This window comes from Lichenostomus cassidix, chromosome 1 (genome assembly GCF_008360975.1).
Source record: "Lichenostomus cassidix isolate B80296 chromosome 1, HeHo_3.0, whole genome shotgun sequence".
Taxonomy (NCBI): domain Eukaryota; kingdom Metazoa; phylum Chordata; class Aves; order Passeriformes; family Meliphagidae; genus Lichenostomus; species Lichenostomus cassidix.
In genome coordinates, this window is record NC_139479.1 from 100303605 (window position 1) to 100326472 (window position 22868).

The following is a 22868-nucleotide window of genomic DNA, read 5'->3' on the forward strand; positions in this document are numbered from 1 at the left end:
AAATGGTGGATTTGGGTAATAGTAAAAATAAAAATAGTACAAGAACTTGTTTTTCCCTCTGATACTATTGTTTCAATGAGGCCCTACAGTAAGAGTGCACTCTTAGTCTTTAGAAATTCATCTCTGGAAAGCAACTAAGTGTGTCTTTGTTGTTGTGGATGAGAAAGGAGCAGTTATTAGATAAGGCAGAATATGTAAATTCTAAAAACCCAGAAAAACAGGATTCCCATAATCTTATCAAGATAAGAGGGGCAAAAGAATCCATTTGAAGCCAGCACAAGAAACTGCTGAATCATCTCACAAAGGACTACGCATGCTCCAGACAGAAAGGTGAAAAGTGCATTGTGATGAAGACTACTGGGACCTTCATCCTGGAGGGGTTTTTGGGGTTCTCCAAAGACCACTGGGACATACGGAGCATGAGTGATGCATATGCTAATAATATTAATGACTTCGGAGAAATAGTTTGTACAACCACTCCTATTCCAGGGAATGTGATGAATATTTATGAATTTTATCTGTAACACCGTGTCTTTGGAGGTACCGAGGTGTGTGTGTTTGGAGGAGTGAATCCCCCACACCCGGTGCACCGAATAAAAACAAATACCCACTTCTCTGACTTTTTCTCTGAAGTGTCTCCAGGCTCGCTTGGAGCGAATCATGGATCAGAATCCTATTTTCTGTTGCTTTAAAGCTATGTACATGTTCATGTGGGTGAATACATTGTTTTGAGTTTTTTGTCGTAATTTTCTTTTTTAAATGTTCCAGTATATCCATTTTGAAATTTCTTTAGTTGTCTTCATTTAAGACATTTACTTCCTCTGCCGCTGACAAATGACACTTAAACCTGGGCAATGTTAAATATGCCTGATGAGAACATGTCAGTTGACACTGTGATGAGAACGTGTCAGTTGACACTGTGTCACAAGCACATAGCTTGTGACAGCACCCAGTATTACATAACTATGGGCTGCAGTTACTTTAGTGTGACATTTGTGGCAATGTGAACTGGAAGAGTTCAGCATGACAATGCTAAAGGAATTATCTGAAGAAAATCAGATCTTCCTCTCACATCATGCTTGTTAGCTCTTGAGGCAGCTATGGAGCCTTGCAGCGTAATATTTACACAGCAGTTAAGGTATGAAGTTTCCTGCTAATCCATTTTGGCAGTGCTGTTACAGGAGTCATAAGCATGTGCAAGAGCTTTCTGTGAACCTTGATGTTTCAGTTCGGAGTTAAGTTTTTGGAGCACTGATGAAGCAGGAGGAGCAAGTTCCTCTGGAGCCACTTTCTGCAAGCAGTGTGAAAATGGTTGTCTGTATGTAATGTGAACAATCACCATCAACCTTGGCCACCTGCTGACAAAAGGAAGAAAGTAAAACTTCAAACTTTCACTCTTTGCAGTTCTGTCTTGTGGGCTTTCTTGAGGTCACTGTATGTTGTGTGCTGGGTTAACATCCCAGGCTGCTCCTTCAGCCTCTGCACTGCTTCTTCAGCCATCAGTTGTGGTTAGCTGAGGGTGCTTTTGAAGCTGGCAAAGATCTGAAAGATAGATTCTATAAAGTACTTGCACAAGGCAAGAAGTATCTGATTAATAAATTATATTTTGGAATAGGAGGCAGGGTTGATATTCAAGATCTTTAGCATAAAGTGCTTTGTTTAGGCAGTGTTTCTTTTTGTAGTAATTTCCTTGGTGTTATTGTACCTGTCCTTGTTTTGTGCATTAAGTTGTTAATACAGTTCAATTTTAAAACTGTACTAGCCTGTTCGTGTCTCTTAATGAAAGTAGAAATTATTTCCAATTATTTCCAGTCATGCTTTGATTGCTTTCTGGTTGTTTGCATGTGTATGGACCAGGCCACATTCATTTAAAAACTACTGATCTCAAATCTGAGAAGGCTATGTTGTTGTTAGGGTCTTTTAAAGTTTAAGACTTTAGCTCAAGCTGCTTGACTCATTTTTGCCATGGTTATATTTTAAACCTTCAATCAGGGGAGTGCCAGGAGGCACTGGTTCTCAGATGCCATGACCTCAGTGGAGATCCATGATCAAAACAAATCTTTTTTACTTGAGGCAGGACTGTCAAGATTCTTAGACTGGTTTTCCAAGCACCAGTCTTGGACTCTCAGAATTCTCTCTATCTAAACCCAGCTTTCCTTTGTTGGGGTTGCGTTCCTTCTCTGCAGGATGTTTTCGGACCATCTCCAGTTACTTCAGTTCCTATTTTTGTTTTTGTTTTCTGTTGGTGAGTATGAGTAGACAGTAGTTTTCAGTGCACCTAAATCCTCAGATCTGACAAAGTTGGAGATTGGTTCATATTGCTTGAGGAAAGGTAAAGGAAAATTAGTACTTTCTGAGTTTCATGTTAGGGCTGCTAGGTTCCTAATTTGAAAAATCAAAAGTCAGAGCTATAGGCTGTGCTAGCATAGAAAAGGGGGATGGGATAAAGGGACTGAGGGGCATAAAAATGAAGTTGTGGTTCGCCAATAAATTAGTCAGCAAGTTTGCTGGTGTCATGGTTGTAGGTGTGGATGTGTGTTGTGGTATTAAAGCAGACAGAATTTTGATCTCAGCAATTTAGAAATTGGTGATGCAAACCTGAATATAAATAACTGTTTCAACAGACCATTAGTACTATGCAGACTGCAGCAGGAAGGACTTGTGATGTTTGTTAAAATGATTGAGACAAACATAAAGACATGCTGTTAATTTTAGTTGTACGGAGATTATGACCTGTATATGGAGTTTTGCAATAGCCTAGACACAGAGAAGAAGGTATTTAACTGTGAGACACCTGTTTAGCTGATCTTTACCTTAGTCATGTATAACTGGCCAAGTTATAATTTTGACAGTCAGCTGTTACCACCATGATTTTTCTGAACTGGCAGCCACATGTTTTCACTGATGAGCTGACACACCAGCTTTCCAGGTATGTGTGCACAGTCATACTGTGACATAAATATTTTACACAGCAGAAGAGGGAGAAGAGAGGGAAAATAAATATTGTGTAGTTACATATATGTGTGACAGTGACCCAGAGTACATATTTGTGATAACATTTTTCTTTTTCTAAACTTTTAATGCTAGGTCTACCCTGAATTGCAAATCACCAATGTTGTTGAAGCTAACCAGCCAGTTACAATACAGAACTGGTGCAAGAGGGGATGGAAGCAGTGCAATAGTCACCCGCATATTGTGGTTCCGTACCGATGTTTGGGTAAGTGACTCAGTTTTTGTCTGGTTTTTCCTGCTCTATTTTTTTCAGTCTCTTCATGAAAAAGATAGAGAGTCTACATAAATATCTTCTGTACCTCAGACTTATTGTCTTTTCTGAAGGGAGTTTTGTCCAGTTGTTCAGTCCTTTGAAACTGCATTATCTAGAAAGAAAGTAGTCCTGCCCTTCCCTAAATAAATCCTTCTTTTTCACATTAATTTTTTTAATATCTAGTACTTAGACTCTTACCACGAAAGACTGGGAATCTTTATTTGTTGAAACAGAGCACAAGATAGTTTATTAATTCCCCCATTTCATTTTGCAACTTTTATTTTTGCAGCAGTTGCTTTGTGTGTCTGTGGTGCTTTTAATCAATTAAAAGGGTGGTTTGGGCCCTCATTTTTTTTGTTTACCATTACTTTTGTCTGCATTCAGAAAATGGAATTCATAGTTTGCTGTTTTCATTAATATTCTAGGCACAACATTTTCTTGATGTTATTCCATGAGTTATGTTGCTTTATATATATTGCTTTATGTATGTTGCTTTACCACTGCCATTTGAATTGTGATAAATGCTGGAGTTCAGAGTTTGACTTGCTTTTCTAGTAAGCCAGGACAGCTAAAAGGCATGTAAACCAGCTCAGACCAGCTATTCTATGAAATAAATAATGAAAGAAATTTAAAAAAATATATGCAAAGTTTCTAGAATTTTGGTTCATTTCTGTAGAGTAGGTAAAACACAGGGCATGATCTGCCCTTAACAAAGCTGGGACTGAAGAGTAACCAACAGTAATGCTACCAGTGTGGCCAAAACAGCAGGTGTGTAAAATCAGGGAAATTTTTTTTTTGGTAAAGTTTCAAGGTCTGATGTTCGTTTGTATAAATATAAAATAGGTGCTTCTAAATCTGCATTATATCATTGTTGATGCTACTGAGGCTCTGCTGAGGACTAGTTTATTCTGAGCAAAAATCATCAAGGAGAGCCCAAATTCAAGACGTTTGGTGAGGAGAAGGTCCTGCGTCTAGGAATTATGAATTCTGACTCTAGGAAGGAATCTACTGGTTTTTGTGTTTTTCCAGACTTCTATGTGACTTGAGTTGGTCGGTTCCACCAAAAGCTTTAATGCTAAAAGGGACATGCTCTTTTACCCATTTCTTGCCGTGTTTTCTTTAGTTTTTCATAGGATAGAAACATCAGCTTGTAGTGTTGATATATATATGTAAAGACAGATAAGCAACTTGTTAGAGGTGAGGCAGAGCTGCAGTCTGACCTAGAACTCATCACGATATGTTTGATCAGACTCCATTAGTTCACTTGCACTAATTAGAGATGTGGCAGAAGAACATCATACTAGTGGTACTATAAAAACTAATTTTTATTATTTATTTTATGATCACCACAAGCAAAATGCTGAATTAAGAAAAGGGAACTCTTAGGTTCAGGACTCTATCCTTACGTAGATTTGATCAGTGCCCTGGAGGTCTTAGAACCTAATTTAAGCTAGAAGACAATTTCATCATGAGAGCAAATGAATATAAAGTGGCCATGAATAAATTTGATCTGCAAGTATAAGGAGCTCCAATAGTCTTCTGGTAAAGGAGTAAGAAGTCTAATCATGTGAAAGGAAGTTCATCAATTTTTGGACAGGACTATATTCAGTTCTGTGCAGGAGTGAGGAACTGGACTTGGACTTTTAAGGTGTCTTCCCTGAGTTGCAGTTTTGAAAGAAAAATCATTGCAAGTTGTATGTCTGCTGTCTTAGGTAGCAAGGTAGGCTTTGGAGGCAAAAATTTTAAAGATGTTTAAGCATTTCACTCCCATTAGCCCTTAGCTCTTATTTTCTGTTTTAAAACCCCTGCATATGCTATTTTTTGTCTGATTTCCTTGACGCTTACGTAGTTGTGTCTGACACATTGTTGTCTTTGTTACCCTTCTTGTATGCTGACATTAATCTTTTGACCCTGACTAGAATAAGCCTTAGACACTGGTATTCTCAAGGGTTTACTGAGGGATAGGTGGCCACATAATTATTTCCTCTGGAGGAAAAGTGGTTGTGTCTGACACATTGTTGTCTTTGTTACCCTTCTTGTATGCTGACATTAATCTTTTGACCCTGACTAGAATAAGCCTTAGACACTGGTATTCTCAAGGGTTTACTGAGGGATAGGTGGCCACATAATTATTTCCTCTGGAGGAAAAGTGGTGACAGTGGCCATTATCTAATTTCTCTGTCAACCAGCCCTCTGCTTGTTGTGTACTATGTCTGTCTTGGAATACTTTTTCCTAAATCTTGTTTTTTTACAGAACTAAGGAGTCCAGAGAGCTTTTTAAGTTTCTTTCTCTCCTAGTACTTCTTCAGTGTTAGATATTTTTTTAAGAGTTGCATCTTGCCTGTCAGCTCTGTGTGTGCCTCAGCTGTTCTTAGTGCTGTAGCTATTAGTGGGCATTGCCAGAAGTTGGACATTGCCAATGCCCATTCCGCTGTAATTTTAGTGCAAATGGACCCTTGCCCTAGACCACTTTTAAATCCATCTGGTAAGAATTAAGATACCAACAGAAAGTGTGTCAGTGGGCAGCTGATTTCAGGGTTAATTTTGAGTTGCTCTGAGGATCACTTCAAGTATCTTGAGTCAGATCAGTAGTTGCTTCCATCATGACATTTATTTTTCACAGTTGAGAAACAATGAATGACAGAAGTATGGCTACTTTCAGGCCAGAGCATCTTCGCTGTCTGTTGGCTGCTCCAGGAGTTTTTTTCTCTTTGAGACTTGTGCAGGGCGGTAGTTACAGGAGTTATTTGTAGTAGTATAGTTTAGTAACATCCGTCAGATTTACTAGATTACACAGCTTCATATTTTCTTAAGAAAATGCAACCAGAGCATGAAAACTAATTTAAACGAGGCAAAATGAAAGCCCCTTATTTGAGTCAGCCATGTGTCTTTGCACTGACGACAGAAATATTCCGCCTAGAAGTGTTCTAATTGAATCTAAAGCTTAAAGAGTTGAATTATGTTTTTTGAGTGAGGGGTGTGGTGCTTAACATAGAGCTACAAATGTGTTTGGGTACACACCAAAGATGAGGAGCTGTGAGATGTGCTGCTGGAAGATCTGCTGAACTCCCTTCTCCTGGTCTCTGGTGCATATGCTATCCTCACACCTGCACCACTTGCTGTGTGGCAAAGCTGCAGGGTTACACCAGACTGTGCCAAGAAACCAGTGATTTCTGCTTTGCTTTACAGAAACTGTTTTTGGGAAAATACAATGGCTGGAAACCCATCCGTTTAAGGGTTGGTGGGAGCTCTGCCCATGGCTGCAGCAGGAGGGCAGGATTTTTGCCACGGCTGGGGCAGTGTAGACAATAAACAGTTCTAGTTTGCACTTTCTTCTGTCTTCACTGCTTGCCTGACGAAAAGCAGCTGGTGAATCTGTGCAGTGTGTGCTGTGAAATGCGGTAATTCACGCTGTGTTCCTTGCTGGTGGTGGGAGAAGGCATTTGTGTCTCAATTATGTGATTCTTTGCATACCTTGGATAAATGTATGGCTATGCTTTTCTGAATAGATGAAATTTAATTTTCTGTTGGTGAAATACACCTTGAACCCTGGATAGAGAGGAGAAGCTCAGTTATGTGTGTGTTTGTGGATCACTATACGGGCGTGGCAGGCAGGATATACCTAGGTGTGGCAAAGGGGGGATTAACAGGGGATTACCTGCTGTGTAAATTATTTTTTTGGTTACTCAAAAAAAAATAATTCAGGAGTGGCTCTGCCTCATTATCCTGTTAATGTATGCTGCTAAGCACTGCATTCCCAGTGTTGGAAGGATCCAGATGTATTGGCATCTCATTGTGTATATAGCCTCTGTCCATCAAAATGTGATTACTTGCAGTTGTTTGTTCATAAACAAGCGGACTAGGTTATATGGCAAATATATTTTGTTGTTTGGTTATGTAGGGAAAAGCTGGCTTTTGTTTCTGGTTTTAACAAAAAGATATTTGAAAATATTTATAAACTTGTCATCCTTTATTACTCTGGCAATTTGTGAAGTTACCCACTTGTTGATGTCAGAAGAAAAGGCACACACAAGTTTTGACATGCATGCCTAGCCAGTTATATCAAAGAAAACACCAAGGTTATGCCTGGAATGAATCATTTAAGTAGAGATACATGAAATTGGTAGTTCTTCTAGTAGCTTACTTTCAACTTCAGTGGTGGAATTTTCTCACACAAGCATGTGAAGTGCCTGTATATTTCTGTTACATGGCAAAACTTGCTGTTTTTTCCTCTTCTAAACTCACATTGCACCTATTTCTATTGCAATGGTAGAGCTTCTCTTCTGGGTAATTGGAAACACTTTCCACTGTTTCTTCCATGCAGTGCTTAATCAACAAAGACATTAAATGATTGTCCTGGAGTTTTTCTGTCCCTGTTTAGTTTAGCTATTTGCCTCCAGCTTGCCTCAGTCTCTGCTCAGCCATGTAAGTGATGCAGACACACCTCACACCACACTGTTCCTGAAATAAAAATAAAAAAATCACTCCGTTTCAGCCTACACAACTACAACATGACTAGTTCCACTGACAGGAAGAAGAGGATCTCCATAAATACTGACAATCTGAATTACTCAGTGGAGAGGCCATAGGGAGAGAAATCCTAGGCACAGTGAAAGTCATAACTCTTCACCGGGGGAAATATTTCAGCTCTCTTTGCTCTCTCGCAGACAGAATTCCTATCTACTAGTGGTATATTTAGTAGAGTGCTGGCAGGTGGATGAGAAAACCAGGCTTTTTTTTTTGTGAAACTGCAACCTCTGCAGGGTTAGTGAGGTGTCCACATTGGCTTCCTCCCACTGCAGCAAAGCCTTGCACAAGCTCTCCAGCCAGGTCCCTGTCTGGGTCCGGCTCTGCTGGTTGCATGTCAACAGCTTTTCAGTGTTGTACTGGCAGTCAGAGCTTTCTCTGGGTCCTGGGTCCTCATGGTTGAGCTTGTTGCCGCAAGTTTTCAGGGCCTCAATCCTTAACATATGTTCTTAAATGCACTTCTCTGCAGTGGTGTAATTAGGAGCATGCCCTTATATGCTTTAGTGAATAGAAATGGTTTTATGTTATACCTGAACTCTTCTGGCCTGGATTTTATGTTAGCTTTAGTAACAGAGAAAAAAGTGGCTGTTAAGTATCAGTTGAGTTACTGATCATTCATAGAAGCAATAACAAATGTATTGGTTTATTACAATTCTAAGAAGCTCTATTGCCTCATGGTTTATAACTGTGTCTTTTCAAGTATTTGCTTCTCAAAGCAGGACTATAAACCATTACAGTGGCCTTTGGCATGTTTCAGGGGATGAAATACTGTCAGCTAGACAAAGAAGTAGGGAGCAGGCAGAGAAATCCTGAATGAGATCGCCCACCAGCAGCACGAAAACTTCCTTGGGCAGTCTCAACTCTGTTTCTGGAGGCTTCCACCTCTTCACTCAAGCTAAACATTGGTTCAGCTGTTGGGTTAGCCAGATCCTAGCTGAAGGCATAGAAACCCTGAAGTGCAGAGATAAAGCAAAATTAACATTCTCCTGATGACCAGAATGTACCTTGACGTATGACTAAGAGCAAATGTAAACCATCTAGTTTTTGTATAGTTAGACCAGAAAAAGAAAGAATTCTGAACTTGTATATTTCTGTGCATTCCTAGGATGGACATATGTTTTACTTGTTTGGTGGTTGCAGTAAGGTTTTATTAAGAACATGTCACAACACAAAAGCTTTTTGAGATCTCAAACATCACAGCTCTGCAGATCTACTCCTAAAGCAGTAAAATAATTTCTTATAGGTAAGCATGGAAAACTATATGTTTATTTGTCTCTTTACAATGGACAAAGGAAACCAAAACAGGTAGTGTACACATTTCAGGAACAGTTCACAGGGAGTGGTCACCAGCATGTGTTACTTTTTTATAGCTATCTACTAAAGACAGTGTAAGACATTGTAGTAAATCTTTTTATGTTTAGGAGCTTAAGAAGAAAAATCAGTTTTCCTGCTTGAATGACCAAAGCTAGTTTGACTAAGTTTTCTGTGACTTGTAACTGCCTATGCTGAGGTATTGGGGATTAAAAGCAGGTGTTCCTGCTTTTTCTGCCGTGCTTTATATAGAAAGAGTTAACCTCAAAAAGTAGTGCTGAAAGACTATTGGTAAAGTTAAAAAGAGCTCAAAACTTAGAAAAAGGGGAAGCTAAGGTGCCCCTCTGACCACAGTTCAACCCTTCCTGTGCCAGAGGCTTCCAGGGAGGCTATGATTGTGGGGCTACTCTGTCTGCCTGCCCTGTTCCACTGAGGACTTTCTCATGCAGTTGTATTTGATGTTTTGTTTTAATCAGAATTCCATCCATTCCAAATTCCATCAATTCATAGTTTTGATAACCTTTTTTGGCTATGACTTCTTCAGGGCTTTTTTTGTTTGGGTTTTTTGATTGTTTGGTTTAAGTTTACTTCTCTTGAAGCTCTTTAAAGCTGGACATGTGGTTTGTCAACAGCACTGAAAACTGAGAGCTGAATAGACTACAGCTATCAGCCCTCTATCCAGGTCTTCTGCCAAAACAAATGGAGCAGTAGTGTATATTTTAAAGGAACCATTTTGACTGTATGTGAGGTTTTTGTCCTTGGAAAGCTGTGTGAAGGTCAGGCAGAGGGTAAGTGGTCGGGATGGGGGTGGATGTTCTGAGGAGCCACTCACTTGGCCTCAGGAAGCTAGGGAACTGCTGATGGGTAGGTGTTCTGTCCCCTCCAGAGTGAGCTCTTATTTTTCTCCTACCACCACCATTTGCCTGCCAGTCTTTGCCTGTTAGCACAGGAGGTGTCATAAATTTCTGTAGGTTACTTATCCCTATTGTTACAGGAAGCTAAAGAAAGAACAATGGTGGTACCCAGGGGTGGAAATACAGACATTCACTTACCAAAGCAAGCATTTGATGGGAATGTCTGGGTGTTATTGTTTAATCCTATGCTCTTATTTATTTATTTATTTATTCTCCATAAGAAAACTTGCATTGGTTTATTTGAAAGGGACTATGCTCTTCTCCACTTCTGCCTTCATTGGGTTAAAAGTGGGAAAAAATGCCGGTGTAGGAGTTGCAAAATCGTGGAAAGGAAAAATCTGGTTCTGCAGAGCAGTTGTCTATGGCCAGTTTGGTTTTAAAATTCTAGATTTGATCTATTTATAAATAGATCATGCCAGCCCTGGAATCCCAGCTTGCCATTTCATGGGAATGCTGCTGTGTCTGAGACTGGACAATGTGAGGTCATATCTTAATGATACCCACAGCCTCTTTGTTAACAAAATCAACCCAATAGCTTTGATACTCTGTTAGCGGGAAGGACTGCTGATTCACTGATTGCAGTATAGCCTTTCCTGATGAGTGATTACGTGTGTATTAATGCATGTATAAGCAGTTCTGCATTTTTTTGAGTTAAACTTCATTCTTACATCTTGAAGTTTCTTACTGGCCCTCAAGTTGAGAAGTGTTTTAGTATGTTCAGAATCACATGGAAACTTAATGATCATTAAGGGATCTTAAAGGGGAATTTGTTCCAGTTAAATATGTGAAAATGAAGCTAATACAAAGTCCTTCAGTTTTAGTAGAACATGAGTGTGCTTCAAAAAAGAAAAACAACTTTAGTAATAATCCTTCTTCTTAACTTCCTGAATTTCTGTTTTTGTTCTCTAGTAATGAATTGTTTTGTATGTATCTAAAAAATTAGAATTGATAGGTAAGAGTTGTATCTTAAGAGTTTGTAGTTCTGTAGTCAAGCTGATGTACTTAATCCAGCCATTAAAAATGCTTCCTAATTGCTCAGTTTGAAATACTGAAAGATGGCAAAAAACTGTATTAGGGATAATGAAAGAGGATCATGATTACTGGAAGTTATTTACTTTATGCATTGCTGTGTTTGATCTTCAATTCCCAGTGGCTTTGTCAGTGAGTTCTTGATGTGTAAAATATTTTAATTACCCAATTCTTCTATTAGATCATTGCAGCTAGGTCAACAGAAAATTGAATCTTAACCACTTGATATCAAAGTTAGTTTTGGTAACATGAAATAATGTTGACTCTGTAGTAGTATTGGCTTCTACTTCTTTTTCCGGAAGGTACTCAGGTGAGTACATAAGCAGCATCTTCTTAGTAAGTCTGAGCCTCCATGCTTTGAAGGAAGCTGGTTTTTATTTTAGTTTTAGCTGTTCCTAATTGAGTTGATCTTATATGTGATATGTTTTTATTCCTTTTTATTATAGTTTAACCTAGGGCACGATTTCTGAATATCTGTTATTTTGTCAAGTTCTTTCCCATGTTAATGTTCTCAATATGTTAGAAGATTACTGACTATTCATTATGAACTTCTGTGACTGCAGATGTCTGGATCTACCCAACAGAGATTACAAACCCTCTGGGAAAAGGACTACCTTATATACATTGCTTAAAACAGTAGCACCCTGCCCTATAATCATAGAATATCCTGAGTTGGAAGGGGCCCATCAGGATCATTGAGTCCAACTCCTGGCCTTGCACAAAACAGCCCCAACGATGTCACCATGTGCCTGAGAATATTGTCTAAACACTTCTGGAACTCTGTCAGCCTTGGTGCTGTGACCACTGCCCTGGGGAGCCTGTTCCAGTGCCCAGGCACCTGTGGTTGACAAACCTTTTCCTAATATCCAACCTAAACCTCCCCTGACACAGCTTCCTATGATTGAAAAGCCTGTATTCACAATTTAGTGAAAACGTAAGCTCCTGGGCTCATCAATGACCCATGAAACATTTGGCTACCCAGGTTGGTTTTTTTTCTAGTTCTCTTGGGTTTTATGTTCTAAAATACTGGGTTAACTTCGAGTACAGTAAACATAGCATATGTAAATCACAATGAATGTTGTATTGTTAGTGTAGAAAACTGAGGTAATAAATCTTTCATGTTCTTTTCTTTCTAAATCTTCATGTTTTGGCCAAAAAAAAAAAAAAGTCAAGCTTCGTTCTAGTTACAGTGTGAACTTCCTCTCCTCATGACCTTTTGCTCCGTTCTGTAGATAAGAAACACTTTGTATGTCACTTTGTTCTTAGTGTGGGAAACAAGGATTTTAGAATTAATATCTAATTGAATCTTAATCTAGTATTTTTCTGTAGCCCACCCAGAGCCTTTTTACTGCTTCCTTTGCTCTCCTTTATTAACTAACAATGATACCCTAAGTTAATTTGACGTCATAAAGACGTAATACTGAATTCTCATGCACCTTTCCTTTTTGTGAAATTCTCTGAAATGATAGGCAGCTGTAGGATTTTATGTAAATTTTCATATATGTAACTGCCCTCAGTTTACACAATGTCTCTTATGTCAAGGTGTTTCAAGAATAACTTTTATATTCTAATAAAAAATGGACAGTGTAATTTCAAGTTATGCTTATGCCATTTTACTGTGTGAGCAATTGCCTGCGTACAGTTACTGTTATCTGGTCTGTTAAAACAGAGCCAGTTTACAGCAGGGTTTTGCATGTTATCAGAGCTAAAGCTCTGAAGTGAAATGTTCTCTAACATAGCATGCACTGTGTTATGTTCAGCTACTTTAGTTAAGGATGTTGGAGGACTGGGAGGATGCCTTTCAGATTCTTCCAAGTGCTTTGAGGAGCCGCTTCTTCCTGTTTGTCCCTCTCCCTTCCTTCTGCAATATGGCTTGTAGGGAAGGTGTCTATGAGACTGCTCATTGGCCAAAAGTCCTTTTGTTGTCAACTGCATGTCACAGGACAAAGTCTGAACAGTGTCTTCATTGTGTTTTGGCCTGTGTGTCACACCAGGAGATGTGAAATAACTCATGCCCAAACATTCCTCTTAGAAATTTGGTCTCAGTAGATGATACCTTATTGTGGCACTGATGCCTAGAATTACCCTTTTTTATCATCTGTCTCTCTCCCATAGAATTTCCAATTATTCTCTAAAGATTTCTCCTTATCACATGACAATTGTAGCTGAGGATGAAATGAGATAAAATAGCAGTTTTGGGGAAAACTTGATGAAGAACTCATTGATGTGGCCTTTCATTTGGCAAAGCTGGTTTTTTGGGGGGTTTTTTTGAGTACCGCTAGAAGGAAAGTATTTGTTTCGCTAAACTGGAAAATCAACTTGTTTGACTCTTTTTGTCTGATGGTGGCAGGTTCAGATTTCTTTCTGAGCAAGAAGGGCTACGCTGCAATAAAAGTGCGTAAATACCTGCTTTGGCAGCTGTGGTCTGAAGTTTTGGTTAGGCAGGGTATCTTAGAATGACTTTTTAACCATGACAGTCCTAACAGACTTCTTATTTGAATAATTAAATCCTGTTTACAGAATCACAGACTGGTTGGCCACAGTGGATCCTCTGGTCCAATCTCCCTACTCAAGTATGATCATCCCAGAGCACAATATACAGGATTGCATCCAGGTGATTCTGGAATATCTCTAGTGAGGGAGACTCCACACGCTCTCTGGGTGATATGTTCCAGTGCTCAGTCACTGCATAGTAAAGAAGTTCTTCCTCATGTTCAGGTGGAATTTCCTGTGCATGAGTTTCTTTCTGTTGCCCTTTGTCTCATTGCTTGGCACCACCGAGCAGAGCCTGGTCCATGCTCTGACCCCTCCCTGCAGATACTGACAGACATGGATGAGGTGCCCTCTCAGCCATCTCATCTTGAGGCTGAACAGCCCCAGCTCCTTCAGCCTTTCCTGGTAAGGAAGATGCTCCTGTCCCTTCATCATCTTCATCCCCTTAAAAGGTGAAGTACTTCATGGTAGCAATTTGACTTCGAAAGCAAGCAAGGCTCTTGCTGTCCTGTTGAGTCAATCTTGGCCTGAGTATGTTATGAGTTTGTTGACAAGTCTGTGTGACTTTTAAGAGGAGCATTGAGAGAGAAGTTCAGCTTCCTGGGCAGTTAGGGCGGAGCCATTTGGGAGAGGAAGCAGCACCACCAACAGATGTTACAGTGGAGCACATTTTGTGTCTATTCTCTACTTGTAGTTACCAACAAAGCTTGAGGTTTATCTGCAATGTTGCCTTGCTGCTGATGTCAGAGGAACTGCACAGTACAATGTCAATTTTCACCTGCTCTTTTGAAAGTTTTAGCTTTTGCTTGTTTGCTAACTTGTTATTTAAAGCTGTCTGCTTCCCAGTATTGTGTGTCACTCTGTCCAAATGGAATTTGGGGTCTTCTGAGCAGTGCCCACTTAAGCTAACTTAATGTTTTCTCTGTGTGGAACTCATAAGGTAGATTTCAGCTCATATACACATTGTCAAACATACACATAAAAATATATGATGCACTGACTTTAATTTCTTTAATATAATTCTTGTGTTGTCTTACACATTTGGGATAGATGCTTTGCCGTTAAATTCTTTTCAGTGGTGGTTCAACTACACACTTTGACTAGGGGCAGATGTCTGCAAAGGATTTCATTATAAAAATAAGCTTTTATAGACCTTTTAGATACATTACAAAATATTCCACTCCATTGGTTAATCTTGATGCATTCCATCTTATTGGGTCATCCTTACTGTATGCTTAAATATGATATATTTAGTGTTCTTGTAGAGTTTAATGTACTCCTTAGTGTTACTCACCTTACTCCATTTACTTTCTCAATTATTTTTTATCTGTTGATGTGATACAAGGTATTTGAATTTTTATTTAAAAAAATCTCCATTCTAATACTATGGGTTAGACTATGACACCATGCAGTCTTTCTGAGCATAAATTTTTTTATATTTCTGTGCTAATAGCAAATATTATTCTATATCCTTCAGTATTTGCATGGAAAATACTGTTTATATTATTCCTTAAGGGCAGGATTCAGTTTTCAATAGAACGTGATCTCACGTATTAATTGTGACTTGGTTTTTGTCCATAATGATTCTAACAACAAAGAGAAAAAAATGAAACAGGTTGGAATTAATCACTTGATAAAATATGAACATCTTCTACCAGCCCTCAGTAACTACTCTTGTGTTCACTCAGTTAATTCTTACAATGATAACTGGAGAGGAGCAATTTTGTTAGAAGGAAGGTGAGGTTTTTTTGTAGGTAATAATATTTGTATTAAATATTTATGTGGCATTGTGCATTCAAAGAAATTGTTGACTTTCACTGAATACAGAAAGCGTGCTACACTGACTTGTGGATTATTAGGTGCTCTCATGAGAGGGTTAGTGACCTTATGTAATATAGAGCTTTTGTTTCTTAGCTATTTGGAGAAATTCTGCCCCATCATTAGTAACAGCCATTACTTTCACATCCTACCCTTGAAGGCAGGATGTTTATGGAGAGTTGGGTCTTGGTCAACGGAGTACTGTCCCATTTCCTCTCTTAGCATGTTTAATGACAGAAGCCAGAAATTGTATTTGCGCCGTGATTCTTCTAAAAACTATTTTTTAATATCTGGAGTGGGTCCAAAAAATTGCCTACTCAGTGAGGCAGGTGATTTCTCTAATCTAATGTACTGTCTTCTCCTCATTGATAGATCATGTTAAACAAAACAGGTGCCAAAAAGAAGCCCTGAGATATGTGATACTTTTTATTTCCTTCCAGGCAGAATATGGCTGTGAGTACATTACAGCCGTGAGCCATTAGCTGTTGAGCTCCATAGCACAGTTTTTCACCCAACTAGGACTGCATCCGTGAAAACCATAACATTCCAACTTGGATACAAAGATGTTTCAAGGGGGAGATGGTGTTGCATGCTGTCTCGGTTTAGAGACAAGTTTTAGGAGAAAACACTCTGGAATGAGTGTTTCCTCTAAGAAAAGAGGTTTTAGCAATCCATTCCTGCTGATATGAAATAAATATTGGTCGGTGAAAATGAAAAAAAAAATTGATGAAGTGCCCACACAACACAAAAGAAATTAATAACTTAGATATTGAACCTTCAGAACCTTGCCCACACCCACACATCTACACCCACACCCACAGCAGAACAAAGAAACCCAAAAAAATGCCAGGAGAAGGGGTAAAAAAACTTCGCCGGCCATGTGCTAGGGAAAAACAAAATGGCCAATGGTTCAGAGTCCACACAGCAGGTCGGGGATGAGAAAAACAGATGGGAACCTGGTGAACTCTGATGTTGTTAGTCTCCTCTTTGCTGCAGATGAAGCTGGTGGATTTTAAAGTCCCTTCTTTCGCTGTTTCAGCTTTTCTTGAGGTCTGGCTGAGATGGGGTGTCCCCATGGCTTCCCTGCTGGTGGGTGCCTGATGGCCCCTGCTGATGATACAATCTCAGACAAAAGCTAAGCTGAAGAGTTTTGGAAGAAACCACAGAAGCTGCTGGAAGATTGATGTATCTGACTGCGGGAAGGCGGCAGGACCCGGCAGCTCCCCGAATCGAGGCCCCTGGGGCGCGTATCTCCGCCAAGTTCGGGGCAGGGGGCTCCCAGGGTGCGCTCAGTCTGGCACCCTGTCTCCGGTCACATAAATTCTGCAGGAAACGTAGTGGGACGAAAGAACAAACTGGAATCCATCTCCATTCTACCAAGGAAGTTTATTTTGGGGTCTTTAGGTGGGGTGCAGGGACGGGAAAAGGGGAGGAGAGCAGGGGATGGGAGGAAGGGCTGACAGCTCAAAGATGGAGACCCCAAACTGACGCAGGCATTGGCTTATAAAGGAAAGGAAGGGGGCGGGACTAGCTCTCCTGGAGCCAGTTCCAGGAGGCCTGAAGGAAAGACAGGCAACGGAACACACCAATAGATTCCAGGTAAAGCAGGATGCATATTTCAAAAAGAACCAATAACATACAGAGCAGGGGGACAAAGGGAAGCCACATGGGATCCTAAAAAACCACATTGCTATAGAAGATTATTGTTGCAGTCCAGGGAAAACTTTTTCCCTTAGATAGCAAGAACCAAGCTAGCTAAGAGCAACAATGTAACACGTGTCTGCAGCACGCACACTGTGTGCCCCAGAAGTGAGGATTTGTAGAAAACCTGCAGAGCTCCCCTGGCTCCTGCCCTGCCCCCGAAATCAGCTTGTGAGAAACTGTTGTAAAATTTTAAACATTTATTAACAAAAAGATAATAGAGGACAAAACAAAAAAAATTCGTTCCACAAAGTAGAGGGTACAGCGCTGGGTGCTTAGCGTCCGATGGGGGGAAGCCAGAGGCACCACCTTCTGGCTAGGGGATTCAGTTTCTATAACCCCCTAACCCCACCTCCTCCAGGTGCTCCAATTGGCTCTTTGTCTTCAGTCTTCATTGGCTCATCCTTTCTAGGGTCTTCTGATAGGTTAGCTGCTAGCCCAGCTCTCCCCTTTCTTAACCATAACATTTAAGTTAGCCACAACAAATTAACAATTAGACATAACAAACCTATAGAGGTAACCATAACATTTATCAGTTAGCCCCAACAAATCCATAGAGGTAGCCATAATATTTCTCAGTTAGCCCCAACTAATCTATAGAGATAATCATAACATTTCTCAGTTAGGCCCAACAAATCTGTAGAGGTAGCCATAACGTATACACAACCATTAACAAACAACCATAACAAATACCTCATAACCCTTTACAAAAGCCAACTCCACGACTTCATTTATAACAGCTTAAAATGACAGGACCCATTTCTGGGCATAAAATAGACAATCAGCAATAGAATGTCATCTTTAAATCACCCCGAGACACATGCCTTGCTAAAGTTAAGGTACTGCTCTGTTCTTAACTCACCAATTTTGCTGTTTCATCCTAGAGGGCAAGTCACGTTGATCAAGCATGATTTACCATTGTTAGATCTGTTTTGGCTATTGCTAACATCATCATCTCCATCTCATTCTCCAGAAATGGCTTACAGTACAACTTGGTTCATGATTTTCCCAGAAACTGAACTGAGGTAAACTGACCTGTAATTCTCCAAAGCATCTTTCTGCAATGTGGTTGCAGCTTCTGCCTTTTTCCAGATATCAAGAAAAACTCCCTCAGACTCTGTGATTTTAAACTATGTAAATAAGTCAGATTTTGCTTTAAACCTTGTGTTTTAATCTGGTTTATAAATCAGAGAACTTAAAACTTCTAACTATGAAGGTGTTCTTTGGAAAACTAGTCTGTGGTAGCCATAGACAAGTTTCAATAAGTTTTCTATTGCCCTAATACTTAAAAACCTGGCTTACTAAGCATTCAGAACTGTCCTCAACATGAAGAAATGCCAGTGTTCATCAGTTGTCTGTTGCTAATAATTAGTATTTTATTTCTAAAAAATGTTGCTGGCTGAATGCAGATTGTGACCTTACATTCAGTCTGTGTGGCTGCTGCTTTTATCTTCCTTGAGTTACACCTGAAAGCTGTTGGCATCCCACTTGCCTTGTGACTGAGCTGCCAGACCACACCGCCATCCTTCCAATGAAATGAGTAAAGACTTTGCTCTGTATAAAACAAAATCACATTTTGTCAGGTAATTGTTAACTTGATTGCTTATAAACTTTGCAAAGCCTCAAAGCAGGTTTTTGTTTTTCCATGTAACTGGTAATCTGGCATAGTCCTTCTCCCACAGGTAGTAACAATTTCAGTGAAAGTTTGGTCAGGACTAAGCAGTGCTACAGGAAGTGATTGCTTAGGGCATTAATAATCAACCAAGTATTTCTGCAAAGCTGATGTTCAGCTGCTGATTATGGAGTTATTTATTTCAACTACTGCTTATAGAGTTACTTGTTCACTCATGATAGCCTTTGCACAAGATGGTATTGCAGAAACATTTACTGCCTGAACTGGATTTCATACTGATTTCTGTTCTTTGTCAGAAGAGAGAGAAGGAGGGCAACAACTGGATTAAATTATTACTGAAGAAAAAGGAATCAAAATTTTTATAAAAAATCATGCCATATGAAGGTGTTTCGGAAGGGGAAGCAGGGCACCCAACTGAAATACTGCTAAAACAAACATGTCCTTGTTTAAAATGTGTTATATTCCTCATTGGAATGTTAGCATTTGAAATGGCTTTTGATGGCCAGACCTTAAATGTTTTGTAGCATTTTCATTCATTCCACCTGTCTATGGTCATTACTCCCTCTAGAGATCAATGACTAGCAGGCCCTTCTCTAGCCTTACTCCTAATACCAGATGCTTTACTCCAATTATCAATAATTGCCCATGAGAAACATCTTATCATATAATAATACAAAGCACAGCAGGATTACTGGTTCAAGTTGTACTGAATTATTCCCAAGCATCTTATCTTTATGCCATCATTCTGTTTGATTGGTGTCTTTAGCAAGTCACTGGTATGAATACATAAAGTATTAAAGAATTCATTAATCCAGATTGCTTCTCACTGGATGTTGTTGCCCATTTTTCAAATACATCTTATGTAGTGCCTACTTTTCAAGTGCATCTTACATAGTGAAGTGCATTAAGTGTCCCTTCAGCCAGGGGTACGGCACAAAATTTTGAACTGCTTGGAGATTTGCATTTGCAGGTCTTGATGCAAAACATGTCTGCTGCCTTCTGTGAGAGGGGGAGCAGGAATACTGACAGCTGGTGTGCAGCTCCTTGTGCAGCTCAGCAGTAACAGAGTGTGATGTTAATAGCTGGAGTGTTAAAATTTGTGCATTTGGTGGCATTTATGAAGCCTAATACATTTTGAAATTTAGACACATTACAGCTTGTGAAAACCTGAAGGCAGCTGGGGGAAAAGAAATATTCACAAATATAAGATTCCTGAAGGCTTAGAATGTATCTGCTCTTTAGAAATACCACTAAGTCTTATTTGGTGTTAATATTTAAATATAAGGAAGGGCACTAAAATGGGTCCTGAAGTATGAGTCATCTTGATCAAATTATGGTATACTGTTTTGTTAATAATTTCTGTAAAGGTTCTTAGAAATGTTTTTATTTTTTAAAAGCTGTTGTCTTTGTTCTGTCTTGAGATTTTTTGAAATTAGCTTCATTAAAAACTCACTGAGTGCAGAGGAGAGTGCCTTGAATAACCTAATTCTTTTCCTGCTGTAAGAGCTGGCATGTGCAAGTGGGCTCTTTTCTTTCTCCTCAGCTTGAGTCATGCCATGCTCTGCTATTTATTATCCTGCCTGTACAGGACAGAGCTGTACAGGAGCTCATCAGTCATGAAAAAATGTGTAATTGGAAGAGAACTGAAGTACATGAGTACAGGGAATAAAGGGAATCTCAGTAAAGTTGGAAGACTACAACACAGGAGGCAATTAATATTTTGAGATGTGCACACAAAAAAAAATCAGTGTACTTTATATAAGAGCCTGAAAATGATGAAGAGAATGTGTTTCTGCAAAATAATCCACACCACCTGAGGCTTTTTCTTGGAATCCATGATTTTTTAAAGTAACAGTATCTCAACACTAGACTGATGATGCTGGCATAAAGACTGTTTCAGTGGTGTACAGTTGACATTTTTCTGTCCTGAGAATGAAGTAAGTCCTTTCTTGAGGTAATAGCTGTCTTTTACTAAGAATACATGTAGCACCCATATATGTGACATTCCTGTTTTCTCCTCTTGAGCCTTCTTGGGCTAGCGAGTCCAGATAGTGTTTTCGACTTCTGATGCAGGGGTACTTGGGAAATGTGGCTCTTTAGAATAAAACCTGTCTTTCAGTCAGTTCCCCAAATACCTTTTGTGTCCATATTGGAATACTTTGTTTTACCTGGCTGACTCAGCAGCTGCTGACTTTGAGGTCCTGGGACATGCTTGATATGGTTTTTGTTGCTAAGCACTATGGAAAGAAATAGATGTGGAGCATAAAAGGTCTTTGGTGGATTTATACACTGGATGATGGAGATTTGCTCTGTATAAAGCACTGTCACAAAAAGAGGGATCGGACTAGAAGAATCTTACCTTGGTAAAAGGAACATTTCCAAATATCTGGAGTCTTCTGCACCATTCTCAACATATGAGTCCTCAGCATATGAGTCCTCAACATATGAGGTAGGGTTCAGAAATCTTTTGGGTCTTTTTCCTTTTGTTGCCTATTTCTTGCAGTATTGCACCATCAATGTCCCCCTAAGTACTTGACAGGGATGTGTGCACTTCATTGTGGAAGAAAAAGAATTCTACCTGTTTTGGAGGAGAAGAATTATTTATGAAGAAAACATCTCAGGTTTCGTTTCTTGTGACAATTTTCAGGGACATGGAGGTCCAGATACTCTTACTTCTTGTCCCTTGCACTTCCTTTCCCAGCTGGGGGCGTCAGTGCTTTGAGGAGTATTTCTGTGTTTCTTTTACTGCACCTTTCTGTACAAAGCTATACAGGGTCAGGATGTTTTGCAAACAGAATGGCAGTGGCATGTAATGGCAGGGATATAGTTGCACCTCTTAGACAGTACTGTGTAAGGAGCCTCTGAGGGCGCATACTTTGTTTGGAGTAAAAGTGCTGTTACCTTTGAGGGTTCCACTGTCCTATACTCTTCATGGCTTTTTTTTTTTCCCACTGGGTTGTGGCTGGCATTCTGCCTAGGGATCTTGACAAAATCTTAGTAAATCTTAACAAAAATGGTGCCGTTAAGCCTTTCATGTTTCAGGTCTGTTCCTTAGAGTTTTATGGTACTGTTCTTTTTTCAGGCTTATTTCTTTATGTGAGTTTTACTGACTTTGCTGTAGATCAAAAAATTTCCAGTAACTTTTTTGGTTATTCTGTCCTCCCATTTGAGGAGTCCAGTAATTCCCTCTGTTACTCGGTATGCAGGATCAAGCAGTCTTTTCTGACTTACCTTGGCTTTCAGCACTGTGTTGGTTTTGCTTGGCCTGGTTTTTGGTAGCGGGGGAACCACAAAGATGGCTCTGGTGAGAAGCTGTTAAAAGCTTCTACCATGTCCAGCAGAGCAAATCCCTGATGGCTCTGAAGATGGACATGCTGCTGGCCAAGACTGGGCCAATTAGAGATGGTGGTAACGCCTCTGTGATGATGTATTTAAGAAGAAATGAAAACAAAGTGCACAGGCAGTTGTTTCTAGCCAGAGGAGGAGGAGGTGAGAACATGTGAGGGAAACAACATGGAGACACCAAGGTCAGTGGAGAAGGAGGGGGAGGAGGTGCTCCAGGCACCAGTGAGATTCCTCTGCAGGCCATGGTGAGGACCATGGTGGAGCAGGCTGTCCCCCTGCAGCCCATGGGGTCCACGGGGGATGCAGAGGTCCACTTGCAGCCTGTGGGAGAGGTGCCCCATGTTGGAGCAGGTGGATACCTGGAGGAGGCTGTGGTCCAGTGGGAGTCCCAGTGGAGAGAGAGGACCCTTGCTTCCAGGCTGGAACAGCTTGTTCTTGGGAGGACTACACCCCATGGACGAGGGACCCACACCACAGCAGTTTTGGGAGGACTGTCTGCCCATGGGAGGACTCACATTGCAGCAGGTTTGGGTGGACTGCTGCTTGTGAGATGGACCCATGCTGGAGAGGTTCATGGGGAACTGTCTTCCATGGGAGGGACCCCACGGCACAGCAGGGGAAGGGCTCCTCTCCCTAAGCAGTGGAAGAAGATCCTCATGATGGGCTGACCCACACCCCCACACTGTGTCCCCCCTGTGGTGTTAGTGGGAAGGAGGGAGGGGGTGGAGGGAAGGATGGTGTCTTTAAGGGCTTATTTTACTTCTCATTACCCTCCTCTGACTGTGTTAATAATAAATTCACTGCAACTCTTAAGTTGAGCCTGTTTTGCCCT

At 40.2% G+C, this 22868-nt stretch overlaps 1 protein-coding gene across 5 annotated transcripts in view; it reads left to right on the plus strand.

Moving 5' to 3' along the window:
• APP (amyloid beta precursor protein) overlaps window positions 1–22868 on the plus strand; it is a 232257-nt gene that overhangs the window by 79700 nt on the left and 129689 nt on the right. For all 5 annotated transcript variants that reach the window (XM_085074621.1, XM_085074630.1, XM_085074611.1 and 2 more), the window contains exon 3: window positions 3088–3217. In XM_085074621.1, coding sequence (XP_084930747.1) covers window positions 3088–3217 — 130 coding nt within the window. The remainder of the gene's footprint in view (window positions 1–3087; window positions 3218–22868) is intronic.